Source organism: Diplotaxodon limnothrissa, linkage group LG23 (assembly GCF_057381915.1).
Source record: "Diplotaxodon limnothrissa isolate DT_005_m linkage group LG23, D_limnothrissa_male_GT1.1, whole genome shotgun sequence".
Lineage (NCBI taxonomy): Eukaryota > Metazoa > Chordata > Actinopteri > Cichliformes > Cichlidae > Diplotaxodon > Diplotaxodon limnothrissa.
Window position 1 is genome coordinate 8,224,680 of NC_140617.1, and position 19,717 is coordinate 8,244,396.

The 19,717-nt window shown below is 41.4% G+C and overlaps 2 protein-coding genes across 2 annotated transcripts; one reads left to right on the plus strand and one right to left on the minus strand.

The window, feature by feature from the left end:
* Positions 1–6,048: 6,048 nt before the first annotated feature.
* chst14 (carbohydrate (N-acetylgalactosamine 4-0) sulfotransferase 14) lies at positions 6,049–9,227 on the plus strand. The gene is made up of 2 exons (XM_085348249.1): positions 6,049–6,389; positions 8,400–9,227. The coding sequence occupies exons 1-2, from the start codon at positions 6,093–6,095 to the stop codon at positions 9,225–9,227; spliced, it is 1,125 nt and encodes a 374-aa protein (XP_085204375.1). The 5' UTR covers positions 6,049–6,092.
* Positions 9,228–10,192: 965 nt separating this feature from the next.
* cep135 (centrosomal protein 135) lies at positions 10,193–19,271 on the minus strand. The gene is made up of 26 exons (XM_085347911.1): positions 19,210–19,271; positions 18,140–18,291; positions 17,860–18,050; positions 17,575–17,742; positions 17,330–17,471; positions 17,135–17,219; positions 16,917–17,045; positions 16,604–16,819; positions 16,446–16,511; positions 16,202–16,352; positions 15,895–16,124; positions 15,647–15,802; positions 15,422–15,559; positions 15,253–15,330; positions 14,991–15,142; positions 14,123–14,238; positions 13,882–14,036; positions 12,921–12,976; positions 12,634–12,802; positions 12,420–12,530; positions 12,123–12,308; positions 11,774–11,983; positions 11,453–11,655; positions 11,265–11,369; positions 10,372–10,527; positions 10,193–10,214 (listed from the first exon to the last, which is right to left on the minus strand). The coding sequence occupies exons 2-26, from the start codon at positions 18,250–18,252 to the stop codon at positions 10,193–10,195; spliced, it is 3,504 nt and encodes a 1,167-aa protein (XP_085204037.1). The 5' UTR covers positions 18,253–18,291; positions 19,210–19,271.
* Between the last annotated feature and the right edge of the window lie 446 nt (positions 19,272–19,717).

Here is a 19,717-nt window from a genome sequence, read left to right on the forward strand (position 1 = left end):
TGAAAAAATATGAGATATGCAAATCTTTGCATTCTTCTTTTATTGACATGTTATGCGCATTCTAACTTTTGTGGAACTGGAGTTGCACATGGCATTTAGAAGACTACATACAGCTTCATGAGGATGCACCTGTGCACAGTAGTGCTTGGAGCTAACATTACTGTACTGAAATTCTCATAATGCCAGTGCTGACAAACTAACATGATGCAGGTAGTCAATATCATTGACCATCTGGGGAGTATAACTGCCAGTATAGCTGTTAACTGACTGTAACTGACATTTCTCCATGGACCTCATTAATGGTCTTATTATTAACTTATTGCCTGAACTCCGCAGCCATAAAGCGTAGTGTTGAAAAACCTTAACAGAAGCACTAAATGTACAGTTTGGTCGGACAGGTCTGGAGTAAACACCAGCTGCAGTGTTCTTGGTATTTGTCCCCTCCTTTGAAAGCCAAAGGCTGCGTGTGGTGTAACAATGGATTTAGGAGTCACGTGCAACATGTATCACATGACCGTGGTTATATTTTCCACATTAGGCAAGTGTTAAGTGACTATGCTTAAGTTTTGCAAATAAGCAAAAAGCCCCTTTTCTCCTGCCTGACCATCTCACACACTAACATCATGACTCAGCATATTTTATTAGACAAATAACATACAGTAACATTACTGCACATAATAACCTTGTACAGCATGAGCAACATGATAGGTGTCTTTCAAGCAGAGAGAGACTGTCTACACCAATCTACAGCTTAAGTCAACCATCAAACAGCATAGAAGAGGCAAACCTAACTGTGTGCTCAAGATTGCTTTCTTACCCTTGTGAAGTCGCTTTGTGCGCGAGGGGATCTGCGAGTGTGTGCCTGTTCCACCTGCCTGCTGTCACTGTGGATCTAGGGCATTACCTGGAGTCAGGTGTCAAATGCGGTGAGCACTCGGTTGTGTGCGCATGTACGTCCATGTATGTGGGCGCACGGGAGAATGACTCGGTAAGCATCCCTTGATATTCTCACGCTGATGAGAATATTATTGTCCCTGTGAGGTGACGTCATATGATGAAAACTCATGTCAGTTTTGGCTCATGTGTGTCAGAGAGTGGAGCACACGCACAGTCTGAAGGGAGGAGGTGTGTCGGTGGGTACAGGGGCAGTGAGAGTGCCTAGCGAAGAGAGATGGGCGTTCTCCTGTGTCTGTTAGTGCTGCTGTGCTGAGGAGGCACAAAGTGACACTTTGTTTTCCCCGCCAGATATCCAGTGCAGGAGAACAGAGTGGCATTCAGCATTTCAACTGGCTGATGCTCATAAAGACTTTCTTTGTGGGTTAACTGCAATCATGGATGCACATGTGTGATTATAAAGGTCTGTAATGCGCCCCATCACAGCTCCCTAATAGTGTTATGGTCACAAATGTCTGTAATAGACTAGTCTGTGAAGCTCACAGCCTTTAGAGCTATCCAACACTATCCAACACACACAAGTCAGCTTGTGGAACTATTTAGTGGCTTTTTTTTAAAGTAAATATCCTTTTTTAGGAGAACAAAAGGAGCTAATTGCCCTCAATCCTTTTTTTTACATTTATAATAATGTGACGTGGTACCATAATGGCTGTGAGAATCACCACAGTGTTACTGTGTAATAAGGGCTATTCCCCCCACTCTCCAGTTTTGGCAGGATCACACTGCAGTCTCACAGGGATATGGTAATGATGGGGCTTTACCAACCTGGATGCCGCCTATGTTACAGCAGCACAGCACTTCAAAGACAGACTGTTCTCTGACTGCCTATGTGCATAAATAGAAACCTCCCAGTAAAGCAGCGCAAACATGCTCTAGTACAGATATTCACATCCTCGTGTATTCGCGCACACACGGCGAGCAGAGTGTCTTAACGATTCCACTTTGTGCGAAAAAGGCCAGGATCAAACAGCCTTCTCTATGCTAAGTGATACTGTAGCAGCCACTACACTTGGCATGTGGTAAAGCAGCCATTCAAATTTTTTATGGAAATTGGAAAGCATGGCTGAATATGTTTCTCCGTAGCACGGAAATTTGTATAGATGCAATGTGATGTCATCTTGTGATTTATAAGAAATACACAGAGGGGGAAATGTCCACAAATAAGAACATTTTGAATGGATCTCATTAAATATACAAACCTACACAGATATGTGATCTACAGCCTGCTGCAATCCCTTGTCATTTTGATATATGCTAACATTTCTGTGGTGACCTAAATATATGACGCATGTCAGGAAAATAAGAATAACAACATAAACACAATAAACACTGTGCGGTCATATTATTTAGGTCAGAGATGTGTTACATAAACATTTCTAAGATCATCCAGGAAGGAAATTTCTAAAGAGTTGATATTAACTTGCATCACAGAGGACTGAATAATTAGCACAGGCCTCCTAAGGAACTGACTGCCAGACTGTAATTACATTTTTTTTTTTAGCTTTGGAGAAGAACAGCAATAATCGTAATGCAAACCTCTGTATAGAATAAGAGAACTTATGCTTTAGATGGGCAGTGCGGAGCTTTGCACAACATGATTAAAACTGTGATTATTTAATCAGGTTAGGTATCTAGCAAATTCTTTATCATTTTTACATTTTTTACAGGGGCTGGTGTATTGGTTAGCCTGGTGGTACGGGCTGGTGTCAGAATCCAGTACTTTTATCAAATCATTTAGGCAGTCTAAAAGGACCCTGGGGCATTTTGACTCACTAGAAGCAGTAGGGTCTGTATAGTGCCATATAAATAAATTAAAATGGAATACAATTGAGTTTTGTGTTAATAACATACTGTGAGTTATTCTGCTACTATTTTGAACTAAAGGAGGACAAATCGTAGTACTTGTTTCATTTCAGTATACAGAGTCAGGTGGGTCATGCAGTAAGATGCAAACTACAATCAAATGCTGGATCCGGTCAGTGCATCACACGCTGTGCACATACTCTTGGACAGTCACTCGTTTAATGAACAACCAACCTTTCTAGGTTATCATGGGGTTTTTCAGCTCTGTTTTTCCTGATATTTAAAACACACAGAGACCAGAGTATCAGACAGACATTTTTACATCTTACAGAATTTCAAATTAAATCATTTTATTTTGAGGTCCCAGGGCCATACATGACTCAAATAAAATAAATTCATGTCTGGCACTACAAAGACACTCAGCAGATGTCTCTGCAAAGAAAAAAAAGCCAGTTAGTCACCATTGGGTGGTGATGATACGATAACGGTTTGTTGTTTACTGTGCATCAGTGGATCTGATACTCTAAAGGCTGGATATGAAGCGGCTTGTTGTTATAGCTGCTAAGTAACTCCACTTATCTGCTATCATCGTCTTTACTATCATATCTTTCTCCTGCAAAGCACGTGCTTCAGTCTTTCTATTGATGACCTAAAACATAAATACTACAGCAGTCTACATCTTCATGTCAGTCAAGCACTGAATCAGCCAACCAGAAAACAGACCAGTTTACTCCACACCAGCACCATAAACCCAGCACCAGTAACCTGTGAATTAATATCTGGCAAGCTGACATTAATATTCGCTGCCTGTGTGTCTCAGCCTCAAAGTCCATTGGTACGACAGTGTTGCAGCATTGATTTAAAGGCTTTAAATGACGCGTGGGAAAATAAATCCATAATTTCCTTCATTTCCCCCCCGCACATGTAGGCCCGCACCATATGGCCTGCGCATGGTTTTCAAGCTGGCATAAACATCCTTATAATTCATACCGACTGCCCATCGTTTAGGGGAAGACAAAGTAAAGGAGAACATCAACATACACCCTAAAGGCACCGATCGATACCTAACCGCTGATTGCAGATTAGCGGATGCCGCCGCACGGGGACTACAGTCTATTAATTGCAGACTAAAAAGCGCGTGGAGAACAAAGAATGTGGCCTCTGCTTTTCTCACATTTTTCACTGATAGCATCCAAACGGCGTTTAATTGATGAGGATTGTTTTGGGGTTTAAAAAGTAACGATTGAGCACAACCTGGCCTGTTGACATCGGCGTTTGCGCATTTCAAACCGGATCAAATTGCAAGTACCAGCCCATTTACAGCAAACACACACACATACACAGACGAACACACACGGATCTGCGATGGATGGAGTAGAAGATCTGAGCAGGTCAATGGGTAAAATGAGGGGTGGTCTACAATGACAAGGTCAATAGCGTCGTGAAAATGGAAGTCAGTAACCATAAACACAAACCGACATGGAAGAGAAGAAGATAAAAAATCCCACCACCTTTGCTCGGAAACGCGATCCCCTCCTTCCGATCCGCGCTGAGGTAAACCCAGCTCCAGCTCCGACCCTTTTGTGTTGCTGATGCTGCGGGTGCCCGACACGGAGACGCACGCACCGCCCGACGGTCACAGCTGCACGCGTGAGAGATGGAGATGAAGATGGGAGGGTGTGGCTGCCAGAGAAAGGCGAGTGTCGGCGAAGTAACAGCGCATATATGAGCTCCGGTCACGATGCGAGCACGTTACTGTAACGTAAGCTCGTGCCTGTGGGTGGTAATGAAAGGAATGACGAACTGAATGGAAGTGAAAGCACCGAGGAGGGAAGGGAGGGCAGGGTGGTCTTCCTGCAGGTGTAAATCCTGCAAGGGTGTCTTGAGTCTGTGGTTTTCTTGTATGATGCCCAGTGATAATACAACCCTGAAGCATCACAGTTACACAGCAGACCGCTTACACCGTACTGTGGGCTGCGTGTAGGATAACCGGAGAAGGGCACATATATTCACCCCCCGTTCACCCATCCAGCATATTAAGAGAAAGACTCATGTTTTGTCTCCAATCTTCAAAAGGCAAGAAGGCATGAGAGTCTCTCAAAAACTAATTAAGTAAAAAAGATTTGAAAAGACATCTGTAATCAGCAAAGCAGCAAAGGTGTCAGTAGTTTGAAAGTTACTGCCATAGAAAAGGGAAATACACAAAGATCACAAAAATAAACTACTTTGGCAAATTTTAACTAAGAAATTCACCACCAGGGGGCAGTGTTTTACCAGCCGGTGTGTTGAACTCTTTCCGAGGTGCTCAGCTGTTCTTTTAACTTTTGGCTGCATCTCCTGCCAGTCACTGGTGAATTTCTAGCTGTAGTCTCTCTTATATACAGTGGTATCAATGATTCCAGCTTTGGGCCAGACAGTTTTGTGGAGCAGTAAGGTGCAGCTGGATTGAAAAGGTGGATAAAAACAAGGAATGCTGTACATTTTAGGCTTTGTATTGAGTGCCTAGCAGGATGTATAGTTTTGAAATATAAACAGTTTGTGTTCACAGCTGATTCATACTATATAAATGTTTTCAGTCTAAGGACCATAGATTAGTTGAGGATCTACCAAGCTATGTTTGAATGCGGAGATAAAAATCAGAAAATGCTAACTGGACTACATACACCAGCATGCATAGGGATACTTTGGTCCCCCCCTCTCTAAAACAAAGCAGTAAGGATTTTATTTTGAAACTGTATATTCTAGTTAGCTTGATCAGTTTGCGCAGTTGAAAAACAGCGAGCAAAAGCACTTTACAGAAATTATTACATTTATTTTTCAACGTCAAACAATCTAGTTTGCATCATAAATTTAAAAATATACATTTTTTGTTTTACTACAAAAATTCTACATGGGGGAAAAAAACTACACAAAGTTTTGTGCCTTTCTCCTATGATCTGTAACTTAATGCACATGTATTCAGAGATGATGCAGACGAAGACTGGAAAACTTAAATCATCACACTAAAAATTGCACTTATTTCTCTTATGAAATCTCAAGTAGTTTACCGTCTATGTTGTAAGTGTATTCTCAATAAATTAGAAATGAAACCTTCTGTGGTTTGTTAGGCAATTTTGAGAGTGTTTTTTTTTTTCTTAGCAAAAACTGAGACTCCGATTTACCCCTGATTAAGGGGTTTTTATTTTGACAGTCAAAACAGGAAGTGCTTATATTAAAACACAAAAACACTTCGTGCACTTTTGAACTTAAGTATGGGTACGTGGTAGGTATTACTGTAGTTAGAGAGCAACTTAGAAAACCTGGTAGGCATCAAACAGACAAGCCGGACACAAACTATGCTCCCTCGGAGGCAGGAGTACGGCATGAAGAGGAGCGGAGGAGCGCGGAGCGGTTCGGTTATAAACTTCAGGTCAGCGATGAAGTTGAGCTCTGGCCGCCGCAGCTCCGCCGTGCTGCCGTCGCTGTTAACCTTCTTGGTCATCGTAGCATCCGGAGGCCTGCTGCTCATGATAGAGAAGGGAATGCTAAACGGCATGGAGACGCCTTCACCCCGCAGTAACGGCAGGCGACTAGACTTCCACCGGGGGCAGGCGGGGGGACGCAGCCCAGACGCGGCGGACCTGGAGTCCCAGGTAGAGGAATGTAACCCCACATGAAGATTTAGCTTAGATTTAGTCTGAATATTTCAGCATTTCGTAATAGTTGCTGATCGGTGATAAGCCGGAGGCTTAAGAGCCTTAGAGCAGTTTCCTCAGTGAAATGGTTGAAAGGTAGATTTTTGGTTGGTTTCCGTGAACGCTCGATTTAAACACCATCTTTGAATCCCTGCAGCCAACTTTGACATCATGGTACCCCTGATCAAATGTAGTTTCACTCCACATTCATGGGCGTAACTTTGTGCTGAACATTGGTGGTGGGGGGTGTAATCATCTGGGTAAATTCCCAAATGATTAAACATGCAACTATTTTGCTGGTAATAACTGAAATGAGTAAACAAAATCAACAGCCTATTTATTAATAACTGTATTGGGGGGGGAATCATAACCCTCCTGGAAATTATGCCCCTGTCCACATTACTGCAGTAAATAATATTTAAAGATCTTTAGTGAACTAAAACTAAACTAAAATTAGAAATAAAAGGAGTTGGTGAGTGGCTGTGAATAATACACGACCACCCCTCGGTAACACTTACTGGACATGCTCTGAACACGTTTCAGCTCCCCTCTAACAGGGACAGATGCACAAAGTGTTTACCACCTTAATACCAGCATTCACGTTAACTTTAAAGCTCCTTACTGTCATATTACATTGTGAATTACTGAGATTTTCCCGTTAAGTGTAATATTCTACATTTCTGAGACATTTCCTTCTGAGATGTTTTTCCATACTTTATCTGCTTTAACACATTTCCAACTTTTGGGATAAATAATTTAACTCAAACCAGAAATCATTTTAAGCACTCAAAAGTGAACTGAAATGGAAAAATACACAGGAAACGACCATGTCATTATCTGCCTCATGAGATTTTGGTGCAGATATTTACTGACACTCAGGAAGTCCACACAACTGAGTCAAATGCCTTGAAAAAGCACTGTTTATATTCTTAAATTCAATGTCCATATTATTTTAAAGAAACTAAAACTGGAAACTAATGGGACTTCAAATTAAAAATTGTAATTAAATAAAGTAAAAATCAACTATAATAACAACTTAGTAAATTCACCAGTCACATCCACCTATAAAAAGTTTAAAGTGGCCAGAGTCTGTAACGAAAGATTAAATCATGACATTTTTCTGCAAAACATCTACCCAGTAAAAAGTGTTGCACTTTCACACCACTGGAGGCCTCTTAAAGGGGATTCACACCATATACGAGGCTTTATTTGCAATTATACAGTTGCTGAAATGCTTTGGAAACCCACAAATACTGACATGTAACCACAAATGGGAGGAGGAGACATACAAGAAACAGCCAGAGTCAAATATCTATATAAAAAGATTTAAATGGTCCAGCTGTCCTCAAACAGCACCATTAAGGTTTCCCTGTTTATATTGATTGGTAGAATCACAAGTGAAATCCAGTCTATCAGCTAATAGACACGGTCAAAATTTCTTCAGGCTGGCTCGGCAAAGTATTTTCTACTTGTGCAAACATGTATTTGCCATACCCAACTTCAGGTTTATTGCGAACACAATACGAGGAAAACAGAAGGACTGAGATATCCTGAACCTCAGTGACAAATGTTTCAGTATTTTTTTTTTATTTGATGCTTGTTCAATTAAATTCAGTTTTATTTATAGAGAGCCAAATCACAACAATTGCCTCAAGGCTCTTTGTAATGTTAGGCAAAGACCAGACAATAATACAGAGAAAACGAGATCAGATGATACTCTATGAGCAAGCGCTTGGCAACAGTGGGAAGGAAACTGCCTTTTAACAGGAGGAAGCTTGCCAAGACCGGCTGTGGCCATGGCAGATGTGAGGGAAGGGAGATAGGACTAAAGACTCACAGTGGAAGAGAGCCAGAGACAAATAATAAGTAATGATTAAATGCAAAGTGGTATATGAACACAGGGAGTGTTCTTACTGTGTAAAATTAATGGAACACAGCTTGAAGTCACTGATTTCTGTTCACTTTTAGATCCTCCAGGAGATCCGTAACCGGACCATCAAAACCATGTGCAGTCACAAGAACATGCCCCACAGTGTGTGGTCACTGAGCCTCCTACAGAGGAAGACGCTGCTGCAGCATGTCCTCGTGAACGACGAGCACCGCTTCCTCTACTGCTACGTCCCCAAAGTGGCCTGCTCCAACTGGAAGAGGGTTCTGAAGGTCCTGAGCGGAGCCCTGGAAAACGTGGACGTCAACATCAAGATGGACCACCGCAGCGACCTGGTCTTCTTGTCCTCTCTGAAGCCCGAAGAGATCCGCTACCGCCTCAAGCATTACTTCAAGTTCATGTTTGTGCGAGAGCCCATGGAGCGCCTGCTTTCCGCATACAGGAACAAGTTTGGCGAGATAGAGTCCTACCAGAAAAAGTACGGCGTGGAGATCATAAAGCGTTACAGAAAAGGCCGCGCTAAGGATGCAGCTATAACAGGAGACGACGTGACTTTTGCAGAGTTTGTTCGTTACTTGTTAGACGAGGACGTGGAGCGCATGAATGAGCACTGGATGCCCATATATAACTTATGCCAACCTTGTGCTGTTTCTTATGATTTCATCGGGTCCTACGAGCACCTGGAAAGCGACGCGGAGTTTGTGCTCCAGCATGTTGGAGCGCCTCCTCATGTTCACTTTCCAGAAAGGCAAACGTGGTACAAGCCGGTCACCACGGAAACAATACACTATTATTTATGCAGCTTACCACAGAAGCTACTGAGAGAACTCCTGCCCAAGTACATTTTAGACTTTTCTCTATTCACATACCCTCTCCCCAACACAACCGCTGCACACTGTCGGCATTAAATGAGCAATGCTTTAAAGTTGTATTATTTTTTTTTAATAGAAAACCGTTTGTACTATTTTTAAGGAACAAATTGTATTTTCAGAGCTGTTACACAGGTTTACTTGATGTCCGCGTGCCTTTTAAAAGTGCTGATTATTGGACGAGAAAGACCTGACTTCAGAACCACTAAAGCTTGAAATCAAATTCAAAAGAAAAGGTCAACCAAACCATACGTTATGTCAGCTGTTACAGTAATTATATCTGCTCAGTATACAACAATGGAAATATTAATATGGTTGCAAGACCAAACTCTGTTTTTATTTGTTGCTTTATACACTGTAGACCTTAGAAAAAAATTGTTCAGTGGTTTTAGTGGGCATTCAGTGGTTTAGCAGGCTAAAACACGCACCATGTGCTGGGATGGTCAAGGGTTTCATATCAAGCTTATTTAATGCTCAATCGCAGCCTCTCGTTGCCAGCTCCTCTCCCTCTTTGATGTAACTGAGATTATTTACCATGTAATAAAACTGAAGTTTACCTTTTCTGATGTTCGTTTGCAGTTTTTAATTACTTTATTTATGAATAATTTAAGCATAATATACATAATACAAAAAAAACCTCACACAAAATGAACACTTGCTACATGTGGTTAAAGATGGTGGGAATCACATTCATTTTTTTGGGACTTCTTTATGAAGCTTTTGTTTTTAAATCAATAGAAAATACTTAATCTACAGTGCAAGTAACGCATTCAAAAAACATTGTTAGAAATGTTAGAAAAATCTTCACCTTTAGTACAAACGTTATTTAAACAGCCCTGGTTGCCCTTTTGTTGAACGGAACAAAGTTTCTATGAGGTACTCCACAGGTTAAACTGTGGTTTACAGAGGCCTTCATTTTTTATGTCCAAAGTCAAGACATCACTCACAAGCTTCTAGTGGGTTCTGACTCACTTGTCAGTGCCTTCATTTAATCTTTGTTCCAATCAATCCTTGAAGCTCACACTCCTAAAAACAGAAGGGAGGAAGAGAGGTTTTAAACACATGATAATAGTCATAATAATGGCAATAAATCAAGCCTCAACATTTTCAGCCTCAACTTAAGATCATATTGGTTTTAAATGTCTTTCACCTTATTTCCCAAACTGTTATGTTTATGGCTTACTTGTCTGCTGATTTATCAGTGGAGTGATCAAGAGATCGGAGGATGGAGCGTTCTGGTGAGATGTGGTGAGAGCTGCTGGAGACGCTGAGGGATGATGAGGTTTGCAGGGTTGAGAACGACAGACCCTGTCTGCGCATTTCCTGAACTGCCCTTTCACTGAGGTGAGAGAGAGAGGAGGCAACAAAACAGCATCAGAATATTTGTATCTGCGGTCACGTCCTTGTAGCTACAAAGTTGATCTGACCTGATGGGGTGATGACAAAACCCCATCAGTCTTCTACGGCTGAGGGGTAAAAATGAAGAGTGAGGTTGTTTTGGAGAATTAAATGTCAGAAATCGTTTCATCCAACTTCAAATGTATTTGGCCAGTTTTTTACAGCTAAAATTAAAAACCCAATGTAATTACTCTTTTTTTTTTTTTTTTTTAGTGGAATGATATTTAAGACTGCTGTTACATCAGCTGTATTTACTCGTGTTATGAAGCTGCAGTAGCTGAGTGATATGATGGAATATTGCATCAATCCTGACAGATGTGGTGCACTCAGGGTGAAATTTTGATAACCAAACATTTCTGGTTCAGAGTTAACATTACGTGATTACCCAAAAAATTAATAATGACATTTTTCCAATGCAACACACTGATATCACCTGCTCTGTATTAGTAAGTGGTTTCATGGGATGGATAGAGTTGCAAAAATACTTTTTTTTGGCACTTTTGAGATTTTCGGTCTCATGTAATGAAAATATTGATTTCTTTTTGATTAATCTAGAAACAATTGCTATCAGATTCATCAATAACGCCCACAGATAGACTGATAGGTTACTTTATTAATCCCCAAAGAGAAACTGCTGTTATAAGCATCACTGTAAAGACAAACAGTCGTGTAGCTCACCGCTCAAAGCGCTCAGTGGTCAGCTGCCTTTTCAGAACGTCAATCTCTGTCTGCAATTGAGAGACTTTGCCGCGAAGCTGGGACACCTCCCTGGCATGCTCTGCACTTTACACAGACACACAAGTTACCAACTTTTTCTTTAGGAAGGAGATTTCTTTTAACAAGTAGAGTGAACGGGATTTATTTACGTTTTGCTGTCAGCCAAGGTGAGCCTGTCTCGTAGCACTTTCAGCTCTGACTCTCGTTCGCTGGCTGTCAGATGTGTTTGAAACTCCTTTTGCCGATTTGTGGAGAGCAGTGTCTCGAGGTTACGCACAGTCAGCCGCTCGCTGGCTAACTGCTTCTTGAGAATCTCCGCCTCTGACCGGACATCCTCCAGTTCTCCTGTAACCTAAAAACAAAAAGCAAATATCATAATTAAGTTTGAAGGAAAACAGGATGTGAACAGTTTCCTGCCAAGACCAGAAAAAACACTGTAATAAATAAGCCGGCACCACAGCAAGCCTCACCCGCTCGAGGTCCATGCTCCTGGAGGTGAGCTGACGTGCAGTGAGCTCCTTGCTCGAGTCTAGTTTGACACATAGCTCCCTAACTGAAGCCAGATCTGCGAGGAGAGCAGCCTTCTCTTCCTGTGCTTTGTGTAGCTCTTCCTCTAATCGGGACATCCCACGAACCAACGAGGAAACTTGCGCCTCGTAAGCCTGGATCGCCTGCATGTGCTTGGATAAACAGAAAAGTGAAAAAGGGTGCATTTCAGACACATTTGTTTAAAGACTGAAATTAACATTCATTTAACTTGTTTACCTAGAATAGCAGCTAGAAATGTCTCTGTAATCTTTTTCCAGTGCCACATCTCACCTGTTGGATTTCCTTTTCCTGTTGGCCGACTGCATCTCGGAGGTGTCTGCGTTCTGTGTCTGAAGAGAGCAGCTCCAGGCGGATGGAGTTGCTGAGGCCTTCAGCCTGCTGTAACTTTTGGTTCCGCTCCTCCATCTCCATGTGGGACAACCTGAACCGCTCCAACAAATCCCTGTTCTCTTGTTCCTGTGGGTCAACAGAGCTGTCAGAAGAAGGCTTCTACAAGGGCTTCCAGGTAATTATAATATGTGTAAAGTCGCAAACATAAAATACAGGAGCAAAGGGATATGTTCTTGCCTTTGTGGCAATCAGCTTCTCTACTCTGGCCACTTCAGAAATGTAAGAATGGAGCCTCAACTTGAGCTCATCCTTCTCATGTAAAGACTCTTCCATTTCTGCATGTACAGCCTGGACAAAAAAGATGCAAGTAGCTAGTGTCACTTCTATTATTTTGGTACATGACACAGAAGACTCAACATTGATTACAGTAATTGTGATTTTTTTTATTTACTTGGTTCTCCCTGGTCATTGTGGCTAGGTCATCTTGCAGTCTCCTGTTCTCTCGGACTGTAATTTCCTTCTCTCTCCTGAGTCCAGCCAGCTCCTCCTGAGACGCATCCAGCTGTCTCCTGAGGCTGTTCAACTCCCTCTCACGACTGTTTAACGCTCCTTGAAGCTGACTGAAAGAATTTAAAATATTGGTTCATAAAAATAAAAACTTTATTTCTTACGTTGGGTTTTTATCCTAATATTTACTTAAATAAAACCGACATTGAACCCCAAGAACACAGTACTCACGCTAACGAGCTGTCCATGTTTGTGACTGTGAGTCTCACGTCTTCAAGGGTCTTTTCCTGTGTAAATATCAAGAGTTTACCTCATTAATTTTTTAAATAACATGTTTTAGATGCAAATGCAAAGTGCATTTTAATAGAAAACCCATGTGTATTTAGTTACTGTATTTATTCCTTCCTCATGTGATTCCAGTGTATGAGTACAACTCATCATCCAAAGCCTTCTTTTTGTACAAATCCATGGTTTGTTTCTTGAGCCACAGATTAGTTCATATAATATGTTCTTTGCAAACAATAGCTAGAGTGGACACATCTCTCCATTAGTTATGTAAAAGCTTTCAGTTATAAACCGGTTCTTGTGTGACACACTCAATGTTTCGATCATGGATTCAGTCTCAGCTTCAGACCCACTACTCCCATAATAAATCCATTAAGTTTATCCGGAGGGACAAAGAAGACAGAGCTATTTAGTTAGATCCACTCTTCTTTTGACCCAAAAGACTGGGCCACAAAACACTGAACTGGTGTACGCGTACTAGGCACAGTTGACTTACACAGCGTCCAAGCACAATTCCCCATCCAGGTCCAAGTACGCTTGTGTTTCTCTCAGCATCTCAACTCCTCTCTCGTAGTTGCTCTCAATTGCACACATGGTTTTGAAAAGTGCTCTTGTAGAGCACAAAGAGGCTCATGATTTTATTTGAAATATTTTTCTTTTGGAAGTGGTTATGGAAGTGGTTGTCTTACATGCCTCAAAGAGTTAATTATTTGACAGCAATTTTCACAGAGACAGCTGGCACAGTATCCAGCGATCACACCCGTCACATGAACTGGACATTAGGGGTCAGATGTGAGATTTGACCTTTAAGATTTCACATATGGACATGAAATTCGATCCTTTCATAAAAGTTTGTAATCTTGAACCTTAAAAAAATAAAAAAAAAAATAAAATAAAAAAATACTACCTTGTTGGATAGTTCCTCTTGAAGAGCAACCAGTTTCTCAGTCTTTTGATCCACCTCATCCTGCAGAGCATCTTTTTCTTTATCCAGGGCAGAGATTGACTTGTGAAGAACAGCTACTTCCCCTTTGTGCTTGGAACTCTGCTGACTCAGCTCCCCTGGAAGGCAAACTAAAATTCAGCAAACAGGAAACAGAGCCTTACGGAAAAAGAAAAAAGCGTAATGACTGTTTCAACATATTCACCTATTCTCTCCTCAAGTTTTTCTATCTGCACATGGGAAGCATGCAGCTCATTCATCTTCACAGATAGCCTGTGCTGAGTATCAGACAGTGACTTCTCCATCTGCTCCTGTAGCAGCCTACAGACAGGCAGGGAAAATCCCATCAGCTCTCCAACAACTGGTGACAAGTATAATAATCCCTTAGTGCAGCATCAAGAATGATGACGTTTCAGATGAGGAAGTCTAAAGAAACCAATATGTTCTATTTTTGAGCTTAATACATTTTGGGTACTTTTTGTATTTGGTGTGATTAAAAATAAACAAAAAACAAAAACGTTGCTACTCCGTCCTATAAAAATCATAAATCAAGGTCATATCTTTGTGCACGAGGACAGCTTCCAACACAGCTCCCAGAAGTTCTGTTCGGACCACTCACAGAAAACCATCTGCAGAGACTTGCACACAGAGCAAACATAAACTTGAACTAGAAGTTTAATGCTAAGAATCATCACTGATGATGAAAGCTGTGTATCTGGCTATGATCCAGTCAGTGACTAATGAGCAGTTTTCTTTAGAAAACCCAGCAATATCCAACCCCAGTGGTCAGGAGTGCCACCAAGAGAATACTGTTTAAAGACATTAGATATTCACAGGGTTAGACACAGATTTACACACAATTGTATCCTCCAGGGTCAAATTTAAATAGGGTAACTTTTTGTTTTGTGAAGTGTCGAGAAACTGTTCCACTGCACCACATATATAATGTGATAAATTTGTGATACAATATTATAAAGCATTTTACAGAACTGAACTATGGCACCATTAGTTGGTTACATTATAAAGATCCTCAAGTGGAAGTGAACACCGCTGATATAACCAGCAATTCAAACCTCAGAGCATTAGACTCAACCCTCTGCTGGGCGACCTCCTCTCCATTGTGGACCATAGCAGCAGACTGAACCTTCAGCTCCTCCTCTGCAGCCTCCTTGCTCTCCTTTAGCAGGGATACTTGTGATTGGAGATCCAGTCTCTCCCGTTCCAGCTGCACTCCAAAAATATACATGAACATTACATAATATCACAGTATAGTGAGAATTCAAGTGCTGGAAGGTTCAAATAACTAAACCTATTAAATGAAATATCCCAACTCACACTCTTTACAGCATTCTCCAGGTTAAGAATCTTCCTCTCTTCCCCTTGTCTGTCTGTTAGAGCTGAAGTCTGTGCAACCTGCAGATACATGTGCACAGCATGTGTCTGCAGAGCTGTAACGGCGCATCAGAATCACGTGCAGATTTAAAGGCTGTATTCTTGCACTGACCTTTAACCTCTCCATCAGTGTGTCTCTTTCAGTCGTCATCTGCTCGAGCTTTGCTTCTGCTCGTTTGATCTCCTCCTGTAGTTTCACAACATTACTCGACGTATCTACTCTGCGGGTAAGCTTCAGCTCATCCTGAGTCTGAATGAAACAGAATCATATCATGTAAAAACAAAAAGATTTATTCAAATGTGTTATTGGTGCAAATGTAAAGCATCTAAAACTTACTTGTTTAAAGAGGGTTTTGAAATGATCCCTCTCATTGCTCAGGGCCTTTATATTATTTTGAATGTCCTCCATGTGCTTCTCAAAATCCAAGAGAGCAACCTTCAGCTCATCTCTTTCCTGAATTACACGAAGCAGCTCCGCTTCTGCAGCACCTCCCTGAAAATTTGAAGTCATTGTTCTTTAGTATCAGTTTAACATGAAACTACCTCAATTAGAAATTTGCTAGTTTCTTTTTTATTGACTCTTACCCTGACTACTTTGGACCCAGGACTCCTGCCCCTGCTTGGGCTACGGCTAGGGCTTATGTCAACACCGCCAGCTCCTCTGGCTCTTTTGTAACGCTCAGATTCTTTGCGATAGTAATCCCTCTCCTCCTCTAGACTCTTGACAAATGCATCGAGACGAGACGGAGAGCGTTCCCTTCCACAAACGCCATATTTAGTACGCATGGCCTCCAACTCCAGCACCAGCTCTTTGTCTAGGATATAACATCAAGTGCGTATATAAACACTGCAATGCATATATAGCTGCTGAGGTATTTCCACTGCTGCTCACCAGCTGCCATCATTTTCTCTACTTTGTCCTGAAGCCTGTTTTTCTCATCCTCCAAGAAATTCACGAGTCCCTCCATCTTCTCATTCTGCTCTTTGAGCTCCACCAGCTGATCTCTCAGACGATCTTTTTCAAAGTCACTTTCAGATTGCTCCTGAAGTAAATAAGTAATAGAAGTTTAAGCAAAAGGTATATTATACTGTAAAGTAGGAAATCTAGAGTTAGAACAGTGTATACTACTACTTACCCTTCTTGTCTTTGTGATAATAGCCTCCAGATCTTCGATCATTTTCTGCTGCCTTTGAATTTCTTTCTGTTGAGAAAACAGTTTGAAGTCCATTCTTAATGGATGAATTACACTGAATGCTTTTAAGCCAAGAACTCCAGGATCATCACATTGCTTACTTTAGTTTCTTGTAGCTCCATGTCAGCAGTTTCCAGCACGCGCTCTTTGTCCATCTCCATTCGCTTTGCGAGGTCGTCGATGTGCGTCAGCTCTTCACACAGTTCCAGGTTCTTTAAAGACAGATTGGCTACTTCGGTGGAGGCGTCCTTTTTTTTCTGCTGCAGTCCGTCTATTTTCTGCTCCAGCGTCCTGTTGGTCTCCTGTAAGTAATCAATCTGCACACAAACATATCAAGAGATTGTACTAAACTACCAGCAACCATTCAAACCAAATTTCTTTACTCCACTTTTATGCTGTGACTGTAGAGCTTGCCTGCAGGTTAAGATGGGCGATTAGTTTTTCGTTGCTGATGTTCTGAGCCTCAAGAGAAATTATGTCATGAGGTCGGCCGCCATGAAGTGCGCCATTCAGGCGGTCAATCTCTTTGTCCCTCTCCTCCACCTAACAGAAGTGCGTTTTAAAAAATAGAGCTGATTACCTCTATGACAACTTAAAATATTCACAACGTAACAAGCACCCACTTAACGTACCTGAGTATTTAAATGTTTTGCAACTTCTTGAGCATTTCCAAGGTCTAGTTTCAATTTGACAACACCTTCCTGCAACTCCTGAATTCTACACAAAAATTGGAGCGAGTCAGACAGAATAAATGCAGATACAAACATTAATAATCAACAATTTAATTAAGCAACTACAACAACTTTCAGTCACAAAAGAAAACAAACCTTCCATCTGCCAGCTGCAGTAGATCAGCTATGTACGGATCATCAGGTTGCTGCACAGGATAAGCTGATGTTGAAGACGGAGGTACTAGCTCGTCAATCTGCATTCTCTGCCGTCTGAAAGGAATACTGCGTTTTTTTCCACCTGTTAAAAGCACGAGAGGGGTCAAGATTAAATATACCTAGATGGAATATCATTTTAAGTCCACTATCTAAGAGTTTAGGCCTTACCCCTCCCCTGTCAGTACCTGGTGTCTGAACAACAGCTTGCAGGTTCTTCTCCTGAAGCTGCTGAATGCGTTCAGATTTAGCCTTGCTATCCTTCTCCAGGCAGCGAACCTTGTGCACATACTGATTATTTAAAAACTTCAGATCAGTCGTCTCATGGTCCAGTTTTCTGATGTTGGTTTTGAGCTCTGGAGCCAGACAGGAAAAAAAATGTTGTCTGTTGTGTATGCAGGTGATGAATATGAGGAAAATGATTCAAACTGTGCTGAAGAGCCAGTGCTTGCTTATTATAACGCAGTTATTACCACTAATGACACGCTCTTTCTCGTCCTTCAATTTTAGAAGCTTAAGGTGTAGCTCATTGTTTTCCCTGACCAACCGGGCATTCTCTGTCCTGTATGGCTCCAGAAGAGAGTCTACGTTTCGGTTTTCTTTGTCAGACTTCCCTGCTGACAGTTTGGCATTGCGCAGGCTTTCAGTTGTGTGGACCAAGTCACTGTAACACAAAGAAAGACATGGCTGAACTACACTGGACCACATGGTGATATTAAGAGAATGAGGGTACATGGTTCAGAGGTTTCACACCTGAAGAGTTTCTCCACAAGTGGCAGTGACTCGATTCCCAGCGGTTGCCGGTAGCCCAGCTGGTCCAGACGTTTTCGCAAATTAACAAACTTCCTTTCTGCATTGCTGGTCATGGTTGGGAGCCGATATTGACCTTGGTGACTGCTATCAGCCTAATCGCAAATAAGATGACGTTAAAAGGATGTCAGTATTGTCTCACATCTGTTTGTTGCTGTTCTAAAAATGAATGTAAATTTCAGGGGATACGCAGGGGACACAGGCCCCAAAAGATTTAAAACACGTTTGCCCCTCCAATAGGTTTAATGTTACTCATCAAAGAAACATTCTCATAGAATGGGTCATGTTTATTCCCAAAATGTGTTTAGGAACTTCAAGTTCCAGACACTTTTGTGCTTCAAAACGGGCCCTTCAGGATGATTACATATGCAAGCACAATTGATCTGCATGGAACTTACATTACCTACCTATGAAAAAAAAATACATAAGTTAATATTTTAGAATTTTTCTGCTAAACATAAAAATACAATCACTGTCTTCTAGTTTGCCAGCTACTTTGGAGGTAACATTATTGCGTTAAACAATAAGTAACTTAACCTAATGCATTTTTTTGAATGTGCCAGATGATTTTAACATGACCAGACATTTTGCTGTAACACATCTGAGTTAAGACAGGTTTATTTATCACTGATCACATTTAACCAGGTTTCCTCTCCAAATAAAGTATCAAATCAAGTTAGACCACTCCAACTTTGACATTTAGCCTGTGGCAAGAACAGCCAAGAAAACAAATTCATAAGATATTTACTAAAATGTTTATTATTCATAATTGACTGTGTTGAGTTTATAGAATGGCTAAAAGAAGTTAGCAAGTCTTTTTAATGTTTGCTAACGTTAAGCAGCAAGTTTAACATTAAGCATGTTAGCTCATCAGAGACATTAGCCTTATGCGTTTATTAACACTGAGGTAACTTTTTGTTGTCGTTTTGTCGCCTGCAGTAGCCTGTTAGTTAGCAAAGCTTGACGACTAACGAGCTAGCGTTAAATCCCAGAACGATCACAGCTTGTCTTACCCTGGAAGTGCTTTCCTAGCGGCTAACGTTAGCCCGTCCAGCGTAATTCTACATCACCGACAGTATGTTTCCATTTCCTTTGACCAATGACTTGCACGAGCCACATTATAACGTATCATATATGTTTTCTGGTAGTGTTAGACAATCTTCAATTCTGAGTTGACACGTTTCCGCGGTAAAGTGGTTTGAAAAGAGCGCCGATGGTCTCCGGTTTGGATTCGTCACCATGGAAGTAAGAGTCTAGGGGAAGTATTTGGAGCTGCGTGTTTTGTGCACCGGTGCTGCCCGTTCTGAAAGCGGACGGGTGGTGTCGACAAAGTTATTTAGCCCAAACAGTAAATATTAACGCAAGGGCGTTTCCAGATATTTTCGATCGGGGAAGGGGGGACTAATATCAAGCAGGGGAGGACCCAACAGGAAATCAGAACATCTGAAGAGAAGAACTGGAAAACCATTGAAAAAAACAGTCACAGACCGTCGGGCACAAACGTTTAATAGGCCCAGCCGA